The sequence below is a fragment of the Leucopleurus acutus genome (assembly GCF_964270905.1).
Source record: "Leucopleurus acutus genome assembly, chromosome: 3".
Lineage (NCBI taxonomy): Eukaryota > Metazoa > Chordata > Mammalia > Artiodactyla > Delphinidae > Leucopleurus > Leucopleurus acutus.
The window spans coordinates 99,000,510-99,014,295 of NC_139145.1; the positions used below are offsets into that span (position 1 = coordinate 99,000,510).

General features: G+C 37.4%; 1 protein-coding gene across 1 annotated transcript in view; it reads left to right on the forward strand.

Moving 5' to 3' along the window:
• The window catches only part of ELL2 (elongation factor for RNA polymerase II 2), a 75,656-nt gene that overhangs the window by 14,966 nt on the left and 46,904 nt on the right, over window positions 1–13,786 (forward strand). Inside the window, exon 2 of the mRNA XM_082836126.1 lies at window positions 4,550–4,597. Coding sequence (XP_082692252.1) covers window positions 4,550–4,597 — 48 coding nt within the window. The remainder of the gene's footprint in view (window positions 1–4,549; window positions 4,598–13,786) is intronic.

The following is a 13,786-nucleotide window of genomic DNA, read 5'->3' on the forward strand; positions in this document are numbered from 1 at the left end:
GCCTGTTGGAGACTCATTTATCTCCCTCTGAAATGGGGGATGATGATGTCTTCCTACCACCCACGGCTGGTTTTAGGAGGCCTCACTTGAGACTGTGGATATAAAAATACTCTGTACATTACAAAACTATGTAAACAAAAACAAGTTATCGTTTTTGTTGAGGAATCAAGCAATACAGATAGAACTCTAAGCATATCAGGAGGTTAGGTTCTAAATTCAGGTCATGAGGCAAAAGATTGGATAGAGCCCACGAGCCACAACTACTGAAGCCCGCGTGCCTAGAGCCTGGGCTCTGCAACAAGTGAAGCCACCACAGTGAGAAGCCTGCACACTGCAATGAAGAGTAGCCCCTGCTCACCGCAACTAGAGAAAGCCCGTGTGCAGCAACAAAGACCCCATGCAGCCAAAAATAAATAAATAAATTTATATTAAAAAAAAATTACTCTTGAGAATCCGTAAGTTGATGTAAAGCATAGTGGTATTGTTTTGTCTATACAACCCAGAATAGTAATCTATAAAGTATATAATGTGTATAGTTGTATACCGCATATATAAAGAGAACATAGCCAAAGTGATTTTATAATACTTTTTCTATCATAATGTAGATAAATACTTGTAAGTTAAATATGTGTTAGACTCTTTTGTATCATAACAACTAGGAGTAAGAAAACCTATGAAAGAAATACACCCCCAGTGTAGTGGTACGATAGACACAGGCATCTGGAAAAAACAATAGCTAATGGTAGCTAAAGTGGGCATAGTTCAGAGTTAGCAAAATGGTGGCAGCAGTGTTTTGTTTGGTGAGAAAAAGGTTTAACATTTTAAAATTTGAGTCCTTTCTCAGCTGGGCATTCATTCCCCAGGTACTCGCCACGGCCCTGTTGCTTTACACCCAGTCTCTTTCACATTTACCTGCATTGGGTCCTTAAACTCATTGAGTCTTTGATTTCTGATTTACCTAAAACAAGGCCTAGCTGAGGAAATTAATCTTAAGCTTGAATGTTAAGTGATTAGTATGGATTGGCAAAATAGTGTTTGGGAAGGTATGCCAGGTTGAAAGAACAGATAAATAGGAGGTAGAAATAGAGAGGAAATTGTTTACAAAACAAACAGACTGAAAAAGGTTAACACTGCTGAGCCACAGTTGGGAAGTGGAAGATGAAATTGGTTGGTCCTATAGTTGGACTGTCTGCTTTCTACGTGGAGGAGTTTGTTTTGCTTTGATATAACCCACTGCAGGCTATGTTACATGCTGAGGGTGGTATCTGAGAAAGCTTCTGCTAGCTATTTGAATGAGTAGCCATTTGGAAGGAATTGAAGGAAGGGAGGAAGGCCTTTGTCTAGGTGCTTGGTGATAGGGACCTGAAACAGGCTAGGAGCTTTCAAAGTAAAGACTAAGCTTAATATGAGGGAGTCTGGGGCAGACAGGCCCCAGATGATGATTGAGAGCCCTGAGCCACCTTTGCTTCTTTTGTGCATATGTGCGCATGTACACCTGATATTCAAGCTTTCATCACATTTTATCATTCTTTCTTGGGAAGGTCTGCTCATTCCACCATCTCCTGTTTGCTCCAGACGAAGCCATACTAATTTAGGCCTTTATCACTAGAGTGTTCCTAAATAAAACATCCCCTGGAGCTGGTGTCTAATCCTTTTCCCTAGCCCCAATTGATCTCTGTCTTTCTTACACATGACTGAAAGAGCTGCTTTCTGTGAAACACTTCATTCTTTCAGCAGCTCACTTTCTTATTCCAAAAATCAGAAGAGCCTCCAGTTGTTTATCATGTCAAAGACAAGACTTAAAGGCCATCCCTAAAGGGGTAATGGAAGGGATTAGGATAGGGTTATTTCACAGGGTGATGAACCTTTAGAAATTATGAGGTCTGAAATTTAAATTACTGTCCTATTTATTCTGTAGTGGATAGAAGCTAAAACTGAAGACAAACTTTGAGGTCAAGGATAGATTAGCCAGGGATCACCAGGTCCAATTCTCATCCTTTATGTCATGTTTCACGTGTGAAAAGACCTGCCGTCTGCCTGCACAGTACCCATTCCTGTCTCCTTGCTTTTTTGCTTAGGACACTCCATCTCCCTGGAGTTTGTCTTTTCAAAATTGCTACTCAAGAGCCATCTTTTCCATGAGCCTTTTCTCTTTTCTAGTATCTCTTCTAACCCATACTTTTCTTTGTGAGAATCCTTACTGCACCTCCCAGCAGTACTTAGCCTAGTACAATATTTAATCGTTTTCAAATGTTCTCCAACTAAAATGCGAACTCTGGCATAAAGGAGCAAGTGCCCATGGATCTACCATAACAGATGTGTGTGGAGCCCAAGACGGTAGAAGAAAAACAGTATGGCAAAACAGGAAGATTGAGTCCTAGATTCTGGTCCTAGCTTAGTTATTAATGGGACGCATGGCCCATTGTGGTTAAGGGTGGGGGGTGGGGCTGGGCACCAACTGGAGTACCTCTGGACCTGGAATTCTGTGATTCTAGCAGTGTGTGATTGCCTAATAGAATGCGGTGAGGGGAGAGGGAGAAGAGGCTGTGCGTTAAACTTAAGGTTGTGAGCCTGGAGAACCAACAAGATAGAAGCACCCTTGCCAGAAAGTAGGAAAGAGGTGCCAGTTTGGCGAGGGGCGGAGGTGGTTTAGTGTTTGCCAATTTTACTGTCATTGAGAGTTTCTAATGCAGAATGTCCTAGGCTGTGATAAGTTGCAAGTTGCAGAGAGATGCCAAGTTGAGGAATAGGGAAGAGATTCAGAGTCATCACCAAATAGGCAAGGTGAGCCTCCAGGGGAGACTGGATCTAGAAAGAGGAAAGTGAAAGGCATGATCAAAGAGCTAGGAGGAGTGGTTTCTCCAGGTGACATCCAGTGGAGAAGTGAGCAATTTGAAAATTGAGGAAAGTTAGCATTTGTTTGGCCAAGAAGAATTGATGAACTTGATAGAGAAGTTCAAATTCCAGTGGTGAGCTGAAGATAACCTTCCTGCAAGGAGTCAGAGAGGAAAGTGTAACCAGCCTCAGAGGAGATGTTCAGTGTTTGTGATTTGAAGAGAGAGCAGGAGGCAGGGCTGATTGAAATATTCTGAAAGCTAGAACCTCCACCTGTCTTACCTAAATTGTAGTGCCACCTACTTACACACAAAGCGGGCCTCCCCAGGGCTTCTGCACGCAAGCTACCATTACTTCAGGTAGAGGTTTAGCTATGGAAGGTAGGTTTGGGTGAGGTTTTCTCCCTCTAAGGAAATTCAGGTTAGCGTTAATCTATATTTTATATTTTCATAAAACACCGTGAATTAGAATGAATCACTATGAAAAATTGTTACCTACTTCTCCCACACCAAGAAATAAATTTCGTCACCCAGTAGTGCTTTGATTCTGCTGATAAGTCTAAAGTTAAATAATCTTTTTATGGTGGTAGAACAATGATAATAGTATCTATTATGTTTTCTTCAAGAAGATGTTTATCCATTTTTATAAATAATAATAGAATGGTTAATGCTACCACTTGATTTTATATTCAGATGATCTGTCTTTTAAAGTACTTATCCTTTCCTTATTTCTCTTTAGTTTATTGTAATCCTGATTAGTAAACTTTTAAATCTGTAGAGAAGTTTTGGGAAGTACCTGGTAAGTAATAGTTAATGTGCAGTGGCTGAGGGAGGGGCATATGGTTGCCTCTGTATTTTTCTTTAAGGTAGAGTTGAGACCAGAAACCACTGCTTTTGTTTTTGTGCATTGGGTTTGGATATGAGGGTATGAAGAATAGTTTACAGGCTGATGTGTTACTATTAAAATGTTACCCAAATCTGATTTCCCCATGAATTTCTGTTAGCAGTTTGGAAAAGCGTTCCAGTAGTGGTGAACCGGTCCCATACTGGTGACTTTAGGTACAGGAAATCATGCCTGAGACTCTGGTAGATATTTACAGTTTCAGCTTTTGTTCTAAATACACAACTCTATGAGAAAATATAAAAATTATGAACAGGACAAAGCTCATAATGAAACAAAACATTGTTCTAGAAATTATATTCTCCTGGTGAGAAGATTGGTAACCTGTTTGACCCTCAACTAAAAACTAATCTCTGGTAAAATGTGAGAAAATGGAAACCACAGTTCATTCTCAAATATTTTAATTTTATATTTCTAGCGTCCTCTTAAGAGTTTTGCGAAGTTTCTTTGACTATCTCTTGCTTTCCCCTACCTTTTTAAAAAACATATCAAGAAACTAAGCCATAATACTTTTTCATGTAAAATTGAATTAGTACACTGATCATTTTTTGCCAAATCATGTCAGTCATTTTCAAAAACGTGATTAGCTACACTGCCAAAAGATACCTTCGGTTGTGTATTCAGAGAAATGTCAGCAGTGCAGTATCATTTATCAAGGCATCTTAATATAATGACATATAAACCTAAGTATGTAATGAAAAGGTTTTCACAGACTATAGCACTGACCAAGTGCATAGGTTTAGAGTTTAATCATTTAGTTCCATGTCCCAGTAACCAAGGTTGACGTGTTTGTTTCTTATGTTTCTTTTAATAGAATTTAATTCCTTTTCGACCTTCAATTCAGTTCCAAGGGCTCCAAGGGGTGAGTACTCTTATTGTTTTAGCAAGAAAATCTAATCTTACACATTATTATATTTACGTCTTAAAATTTGTTTTCACCTGTGCCTCTTAATATAATGTCACTCATATTTTGTGAACTTTGTAACTAAATGTAAATTTATGACACCTTTAAGACTTGAATTATCTTCTTGATTTAGTTAAGTAATTCAGGTATAGATATTGAGAGTAGTTTTTTCCAAGTCATAGATAATTGATTTTTTAACCTTTTTATTGAAGTGTAACATACATCATAGTATTATGAGATTATATTTTGTTTACCACAATTAAGTAACCATAAAGAATTATTAATTTCAGGCAAGTTATGATTATGTGATTGTTGTTAATATTAACAAACTTCTGCTGTCTATGGACTTTAATACTAGGAAATGAAATGTATATATAGAAAATTGAATTTTTCTAGTACACAGAATAAACAAAGTATTGTCTATTTTATTGCTGGATTTAAAAGTATAATAAATGATAACTCCTAATAAAATGCACCTATGAATTTTGTATTTGTAATAGATGATAAACTTTTCAGGAGTAGCGTCAATATTATTTCATAATTATTACTATTACTATTTAATATTAATTAAATAGACTCAGTCATTCCTTCATTTAAATTAATATGCATTTCTGAATTTGTCTCTATATACTGTCTACAGTATGGAGATTTGGAATATCTGTAAATGGATTTTAGAGCTCTAGAGAAAAGGCAGCCTGAGGGGGGAAGATCATATTCCTATTTATTATAAATCTATACACTTGTGAATTTTTGTTTATGTCACAAAATGTAAAAATTCAATGTGAATAAATACAGTCTTTCTAAACTTTATAACTTGAAAACATTTCAAGAGTCAGGAGATTAATTGTATCATTCAACACCAACTAAGAGTACTTCTAAATCTTGTGGAATGTTAACTTGAAGGAGATGTTTGTGTGTGGATGTCAGAGGTTTGCTTCTACATGATAGCTTTACAATGAAGTCCTTTTTTTTCTCTCCCCAGTAACTGAGTGTTCATGAATGGGATCCTAAATGGAACAAGCATTCTTCTGAATTTTGTTTCATAGCTTTTTAGATAGTCTCTAGCGCATGCTGATACTATTTTTGAGGTATTAGTGTCAGTTGTTTACGTGAGGCTTCTTGAATTTTCTTACAAATTTTAATGGCATCAACAATATCTGAAGGGATGTTCGAGAGGCAGGCCTGACTTCTTGAGCTCAGCAGGGCTACCCATTTCAGTAAAGGGTTATCTGGGAAGAGAGGGCAGTACCCAGGGGAGAAGAGTGGGGTTTGAGCTGCTTTTCCCTCACTAGCAGCTGACACCTTGTTTGGTGTCTGCTTCTTCCCTCTTCCCTTAATTCTTTCATTCTCCCAGTTGGGACGTGGAGGCCAGGGAAATGCAAGTGAAGGACATTTTCTTAGGAGGCAGTAGGTTAGACTGAATAATGAGGAACCAGTATGTGCAGGCTTCCAAGCTCTTGATGCAGAAACATGTAGCTTTTAGCAGTCTTAGAAGGAATATGATTTTCTGTAGCATACCAGTTACCCCCCAGGCCCTAGGTACCTTTACAAAGCAGGCAGTTTCTGTTTGAAACCTTGGACCTCCCTTTCTGAAATCTCCTACGTACCTCCCCCAAACTTTCCTATCTCTGTGTCCAAGCTTCCCCAGTTTATCTTTGCAAGCTCCATTCTCTCTTCCTACTCTATTCTTTGTTTGAATATAGTTCACTGATAAAAGTAATTTAGATATAAATGACTGATAGGTGTAAATCTTAATGGGTGTTTGAATTTTAACAGATAAGCTTTTTAACCAAATGAATGGTTATTGGAGTTGGGAGAGTATGAATGCAGAGAGAGGAGGGAGTGCTGCAGGATGAGAGCTATAGGATACTTGGCCCTACCTTGCTTATTCTGCATTCTGTCTTCTCCATCCCCTCACCCCCCACCACAGTCCCCTTTTTATTATTCTAACTGGGAACAAAATATATGGACTCAGCATTGTTTCAGAGCCTGCAGCTGCATTCCATCCACCCCTCCCCCCCTTCTCTTTGCAGTGCTCTCACCAGCCCTTTGGGACTTAGTAAAAACAAAGAGTCATTACTGGGGAGAGAGTGGGTTGGCACAGCCCACAGGGAATACACAGAGCCACAAATGTGAGGGTCTTCTGTACAGTGTTCCTCTGTTTTTCTTGAGAGCCACGATAATTTAACATTGCCGGTGCTGATTGCTTTAAAAACTATCTGAAGAAGTATACTTACAGAGTTTTCCTACGTGGAAAATGTTTAGGACTTTAAATTGGAAGGTTTTAATTTAGATTTCCCACAAAAGAGTTTTTCTCAATGAGAAATTTTAGTTGTCTTTTAATATAGTGTTTCAGATACTTTGAAAGTTTCTCTAGAAAGAATGTGGCAAGTCTAACAAATTTACAGGTTTTACATCAAATGTGATTGAAAATATACATTAACTATCATGATAGTGTCCTATATAGACATATTTGAAATACAACTGAAATATTGTTAAAATATCATTTCAAAAGTGAACATTTAGTGTTAAGATTATTTCCTCTTTCCCTGATGCTAAGCACTGCATGTTTATGCTGTTCCTTGTTACTAATTATAGGATTTTTCCCCCCTCTATAATGTCTTTAGAAGGTCAGAATTTGGGTCTTGGCTGGTCAACTTTTAAGCATATTTACTTTTGTGCCTGAACACGTTCTCTTTTTCTTTTTTTTATAAATTCATTTATTTTATTTATTTATTATTTTTGGCTGCGTTGGGTCTTTGTTGCTGTGTGCGGGCTTTCTCTAGTTGCGGCGAGTGGGGCCTACTCTTTGTTGTGGTGTGCGGGCTTCTCATTGCGGTGGCTTCTTTTGTTGTGGAGCATGGGCTCTGGGTGCGCGGGCTTCAGTAGTTGTGGCACGCGGGCTCAGTAGTTGTGGCACGCGGGCTCTAGAGTGCAGGCTCAGTAGTTGTGGCGCATAGGCTTAGTTGCTCCGCGGCATGTGGGATCTTCCCGGACAGGGCTCGAACCCTTGTCCCCTGCATTGGCAGGCAGATTCTTAACCACTGCACTACCAGGGAAGCCCTGAACACGTTCTCTTAAATTGAAGTTTTCTTCTAAAAAAAAATGCAGACTGGACCATTAAAGTATAGCAATATGCTCTTAAAGAGTGAAAATTCTGAGAATCATTGATTACCTGGATTTTTATCATCACAGTTGGGCAGCAGCTTCTATAGCATAAAAAATGAAAATTTGTCTTTCACACTTCATCTCACCCTTTTCCCTTAGTGGAAAAGCATAGTCAGGAAATTGAATGGTCGTTGAAGGCATTTTATGGATTCTGAAAAGATGAGGAAGTATCTATAGGAACAGTTAATTGTGTTTTCAAAACTGATGAATATCAGGAGCTGAATACATCAGCCAAAAATACCTTGTTGATTTTTAAGAGTATGGCTCAACCAATTATCCTTGCAGTTCTAATCCATACCTAGGATACTCATAACTAAAGGTGTACTAGGATTGTACATTTTTATAGACCATTATAATTGAATAGAAAAGGTAGCTGGTAAGAGTCACATGGCTACAGTATTGAGGTGTTCAAGTTATAACATTCAGAGGGGTGTAATGGTATAATGCACATGGTTTACAAAAGCTGCATCTTTATTGTTGAGCAAGCTTTATCCAAATCACGGTAGTTCTGTTTCATATTTTCACTGGATACTGAAAATGTGGCAGGTGAAAATTTTCCAAAAATGTGTGTTTCAGTAAAATTTTAAAAACTAATTACTCTTGAGCTTCCCTGGTGGTGCAGTGGTTGAGAGTCCGCCTGCCGATGCAGGGGACATGGGTTCGTGCCCAGGTCCGGGAAGATCCCACATGCCGCGGAGCGGCTGGGCCCGTGAGCCATGGCCGCTGAGCCTGCGCGTCCGGAGGCTGTGCTCCACAACGGGAGAGGCCACAACAGTGAGAGGCCCGCGTACCGCAAAAAAAAAAAAAAAAAAAAAAAAAACCAACTAATTACTCTTTATTTTTATGTTTGTTGAAAGTTTCTTATCTAAAGACACACAGCTGATGCAGACACAGCTGTAACTACTGTCTAGGTCTTCACTCTGCCAGGGAAAATTCTCCCCACTATACCACACAGCTGTAAAAGGAGAAGTATTGGAAGTAAGTTAACTCAGTATTTTCAAGTAATGGCAGTTGTTACTGATGCAGTTATCTACTAACATAATTACTCAATAAACTATAAACAGGTGCCTAATCAGTGAGTGTGCTAATAGGTTTATTGTTCTGTTTGTTTCTTATTTATTGCACAAACATTCTTTTAGCCCTTACTGGTGCCAAGTACTTTGCTGAGTGCTTTGTGTGCAAAGATACAGGGATGGGTAAGACATGGGCTGTGCCCTCAGGGAACTCAGAATCTGACAAACATATATAGACTAATACTCAGGAAAGAATTAATAATGTAGGGCTTATCCAGAACCCTCCTTTCAGAACTTCTATAGATACAGGAGACTCTCAGAAACAAGGCTTATGTATTTCTGATTGGTATGAATCAGGGTTTTAAACAAAGGTTTCGGTAGATGCAAAATATTATATCCTGGAAATAGGTATGTAAAATTCCAGAAGGTCTGTTAAAATTTATGGACACACTCATACACAAAAAGGTAGATCTGTGATATGTTTATAATTCAGATAAAATCTGAAATGGCAAAGTTTTCAACAGCAAATAATGGCCACATCTGTTGGCCTGTGTCAGCCTTGCAGAGTGGACTTGCCTGTGGCATCAGCGACTCATGCAGGGAATGATTGTCCCAGGGCAGTGAGAAATAATGTTAACTTTGTCACAGTAAATAGGATTCCAGACCTCAGTATTAACTCAGTATTTGTTATGAGAATGTTGTTCCACAATTCTCTCTAATTTAATTGCTCACTTCAGACTCAGCAATCTCAGAGGCTTTAAAAAATAGAAGTTTGCTTTGCATATGTAATTTAGAAATTAACCTTAAGATGAGGACAGAAAATATTGTCTATAAGTACCATGTTATGTCTCCTGTGAAATACTGAGTAACACACATTTTTCTAAGAATGAGCAAGGAACAGCCAGTCAAGCAGCTTTTAAATGTACGCCTTCCAAAAAGGCACACTGACCTTCTGAAGATGAAATCAGTATTTAACTGCTAACTTTAAAGGCTTGAATAGTGTTAAAATTTTTGCAGTAGAGCCATTAACTCTAAAGAACAGAGTTGGATTTTCTTTTTTTTTTTCTTAACTTCCAAACTTAGCAAAGCATTCAGAAATATTTTGTTAATTATTTATTTTCCTTTTGTGGGGCTGGAGAGAAGATTGGGTTTGAAAAACTAAATTATACAATATTTGAAATTAGTAGCCAATTTCAACCCACCTGAAAATACTTCCCACAGACTACCCTTCTCTAATCTACTTGATACTCAGGAAGCAAAGATAACTATCTGCTTGAAACAGCAGCAGAGATAAAAATAAATCCCCAGAACTGTCATTCCTTCTTAGATGATATGCCTGCACTCTGCTTTCCCCTGCTGTTTTTGGTTTGGCTAGTCCACTGGTTTTGCCAACAGTTGTGTTTAGTCAGTCTGCTCAAAGGTTGCTGACTAACAGCTACCTTTATACACTCAGCTCTGAAAGTAGTTAATACTACAAAGGTGTTAAAATTAAATCCTTTTATGGCGGTTCTGTTTTAATTTTTTTAATATTACAGTGGTTAACATGTGTAGATAACATATTTGCATTGAATTATAACCCATTAACCACATGTTAATTTATTAAGGTATTAATACAATGGTAAATTACCCAATTTGAAAGAAATATTTAACTTTGATATATATCAAAGTTTATATAATTTTTTATGTATATAGTATAATATACAGCGTGTGTGTGTGTGTATATATATATATATATATATATATATGTAAAATATCATATTTGGCCAGTGGTATGGACTGACATTCTGGAAACTCCTATTATCTCAAACAATAACTGAATAATAGTTTGAAGCTATTGACCAACTTCTCTATTTTATGTTGCCACCCACCTCTGCTCTCCTTTTCTTTCTGGATAAGAATTACCTGTGGGGTTTCTAAATAAAAAAGAGTAGAGAGCTAAGTTCACAAATCATGGCCAGGTACCACTACAGACACCAGTGACATAAAGGAGATGTGCAGAATGGTGAGGGTGGGAGGGTGACTTTGACTGTATGGTTGTGTTGCCTGAGGAAGCTATCTCAGTGTATACCACACAGGCTCCAGTGTGGGCCACAGCAGGACAAGCGTCCCAAAGCACGATCATAAAGGAGTTGAAGACTAAATCATCCTGCTCTGTCCTTCACCAAACTGCAGTCACTTTGGAAAGCAGCCATTGGAACTATGATTGAAATCTGAATTTGCTACAAATACCATTAACTGCCTTCTTAGCGGTCAGTTAAGCTTAATATCTTCATTCAACAAGCGTTTGTGAATATTTGCACTGTACCAAGCACCACGGTAGACAGTGTTTGGACAAAGGTAAATAGGACCTTGAAATTCCAGCTCTTGTTCCTGACACCATCTGTTTGTCAATAAAATCTGAATCTGATGGTTTTGCCTTTTTGTTTCCCACCAAAAACTGAAACTTGTGAAATTCAGTTGTTTATGTTACAGACATTGTCACTTAACAGCACTCACTTATTTAAGCTTGGAAAATAATAATCTTTAACCATTTTATAACACTTATGGTTCTTATAACTAACCCACCCCTAAATTTGAGCCACAAGCAGTATGTAAATATCTTTTGACTTCTTACTATGTGCAAGGCCTTATCCTTATAAGAGCTTTATTAAAGAGGTTATAAGAGCTCTATTAAAAAGAAAATTCAAAATTTAAAGCAGGAAAAACAATTTAGCAGAATATGTCCAAGCCGCAGATCTTACTTCAAACAATATTTAACACAACAAAATTACTATATGTTGTTGATTCCAAGGCTTGTTTTCTTTTTAACATTTAACATCTTTGGAATTAGAATATATCTCATTATCAACAGCATCTTAGTACTGTGTCATAGTTTGTCAGCATTTTATATTATGCAATGGTACATAGTCATACAGTTGCTGGCAGCTTAACTACAGCAATGCAGTGGAAGTATTTAGAGAGTTTCTATATCCTGCAATAAGATTTTATCTAACTAGAATCTTTTCAAAAGTTTTCTTTCCTGACCCCACCCTTGACTGGTTTGCTTTTTAGCTCCATATGTTAGATAATCTGGAGAATTTATAGGGAAGGTAAATTTTTATAACTATTTTTGTGATTAAAACTGGAAGGAACAAGAGTATGAAATTAAAATGTTCTCAAATTTGTTTTTAGGCTAAAAACCTTATAAAAGTAATTTGTTTTGAAAACAAGTTTAGAAGAAAAGAGTTTTACTGACTTAAAAGACTTAAAAAGCTCATAGACATGCTTTGAGGCTAATGAATTTGCCCTTATCAGGCTAGGAATTTTCAAATCTCTCTAATTGGTCTTATACTTTGTACTGTATTTACCAGAAATGCACAGTCATCTATTATTTTGCTTATAGATTCCAACTTTTTTCAATAAGTATAACTAAAATTTATTGAATATTTATTACGTGCTAAGAATCCTATACTAAGCACTTTATATATATTATTCTCATTTAATCCTCACAGGGATGTCATGAAGCAGATATTCCTGTTCTGCTAGTGTGTTAACTATGGCTCTGAAGTTAAACCACTTGTAAAAGCTCACACAATTAGTGAGTAAAGGAGCCAGCACACAAACCTAGGCATCTAGTTCCAGAGCCTGTTTTCATCACTACACTGATTTACCTGCCTATAGTAAATGTTCAATGAGCATTTTATTCTGACATTCGTACGAACATTTGTTGAGTATCTCCCCAGCTAGCAAGAGGAAGCAGGACAGTCAGGGGGGTCTCAGAGAGGTGGTAAGCAAGTGTGGCAAAAGTTGCCACCTTCTTAAGGAGCTTGAATTTCACCTTGGAGATCAGTGCTTCTCATCTATAAAGTCTCCCTGGGGGTCTATGATGAGGTCTGGAAGTCTGGCTTTTAAAATTTTTCCCCCTAGATTTCATTATAATAGCTAGGTTCACTATAATTAAGAATATGATAAGAATATGCACTTATGTAGGTATGTACACATTCTCTTCTCAGGAGAAGGTTCATAATTTTCATCATTTTCTGAAGGGGACCACTGACTACAGTAGATTCTTTCAAACACATTTAGTAACAAGTCAGAGTAAGAAAAAACATTTTACATTGTGACCCTTTACAGATGTCAGTGTACACATCACACAGCTAAAATAAAAGTTTCACAGCACAGTATTTATCCTTTGCCAGTATACTCTGACATTTTCTATTTCAATTTAAAAGAATCCTGATCACAATCCACTAAAATAACGTCATAACCTTCCAATGGGTCACAGTCTGTGCTTTAAAAAACACTACAGGAGATGACCATCTTTTTTTTTTAATTTTAGAAATTTTAGCCAGGGAGTCATGTGATCAGATTTGCATTTTAACATGTTTATCCAGTAGCTACCTTAACTTAGTTATTCCTTCTGTATGGGGAGAAAGGAAATAGCGGAGTTGAGGATGGCACCATATTTATGATGAGCATTTGGTTGGATGGTGAGGCCATTATTCAAGATCTAAATTAGATGAAAGAACAGACTGAGGCAGAACTCATGGGGTGTTTAGTTTGGGACATGATGTCCATGAGGTGTTCAGATAATAACTCCATACCTTGCTCTATCAAGATGGAGCTGTCCAGGAGACATTGGTATTGGGGGATTTGGAACAAAAGGAGTTTCAAGAAACTGCTCCAAAGGACATTTTATAGTATTTAATTATACTTGGCAGTCCAGTAGTGAGAAGAAAAAATGTGTATTTATAGTGGAATTCTGTTATAAAGCTCTATTTAAAGACTTCTAAGAATACTGGTTTAGTTGTGAATACTTAATGAGTGTTGATACTTTTTACTTCTTAACATTTAGGAGATTTGAAGCCCTTTTTGCCAAATTTTGTTCACACTAGTTAAGAACAATAGCAGGCTAATAGAGATAAACAGTGGCATATTGATTTAGTGGAAGAGTACACAACAGTGAAAAGCAGTGACTTAGAGCTCT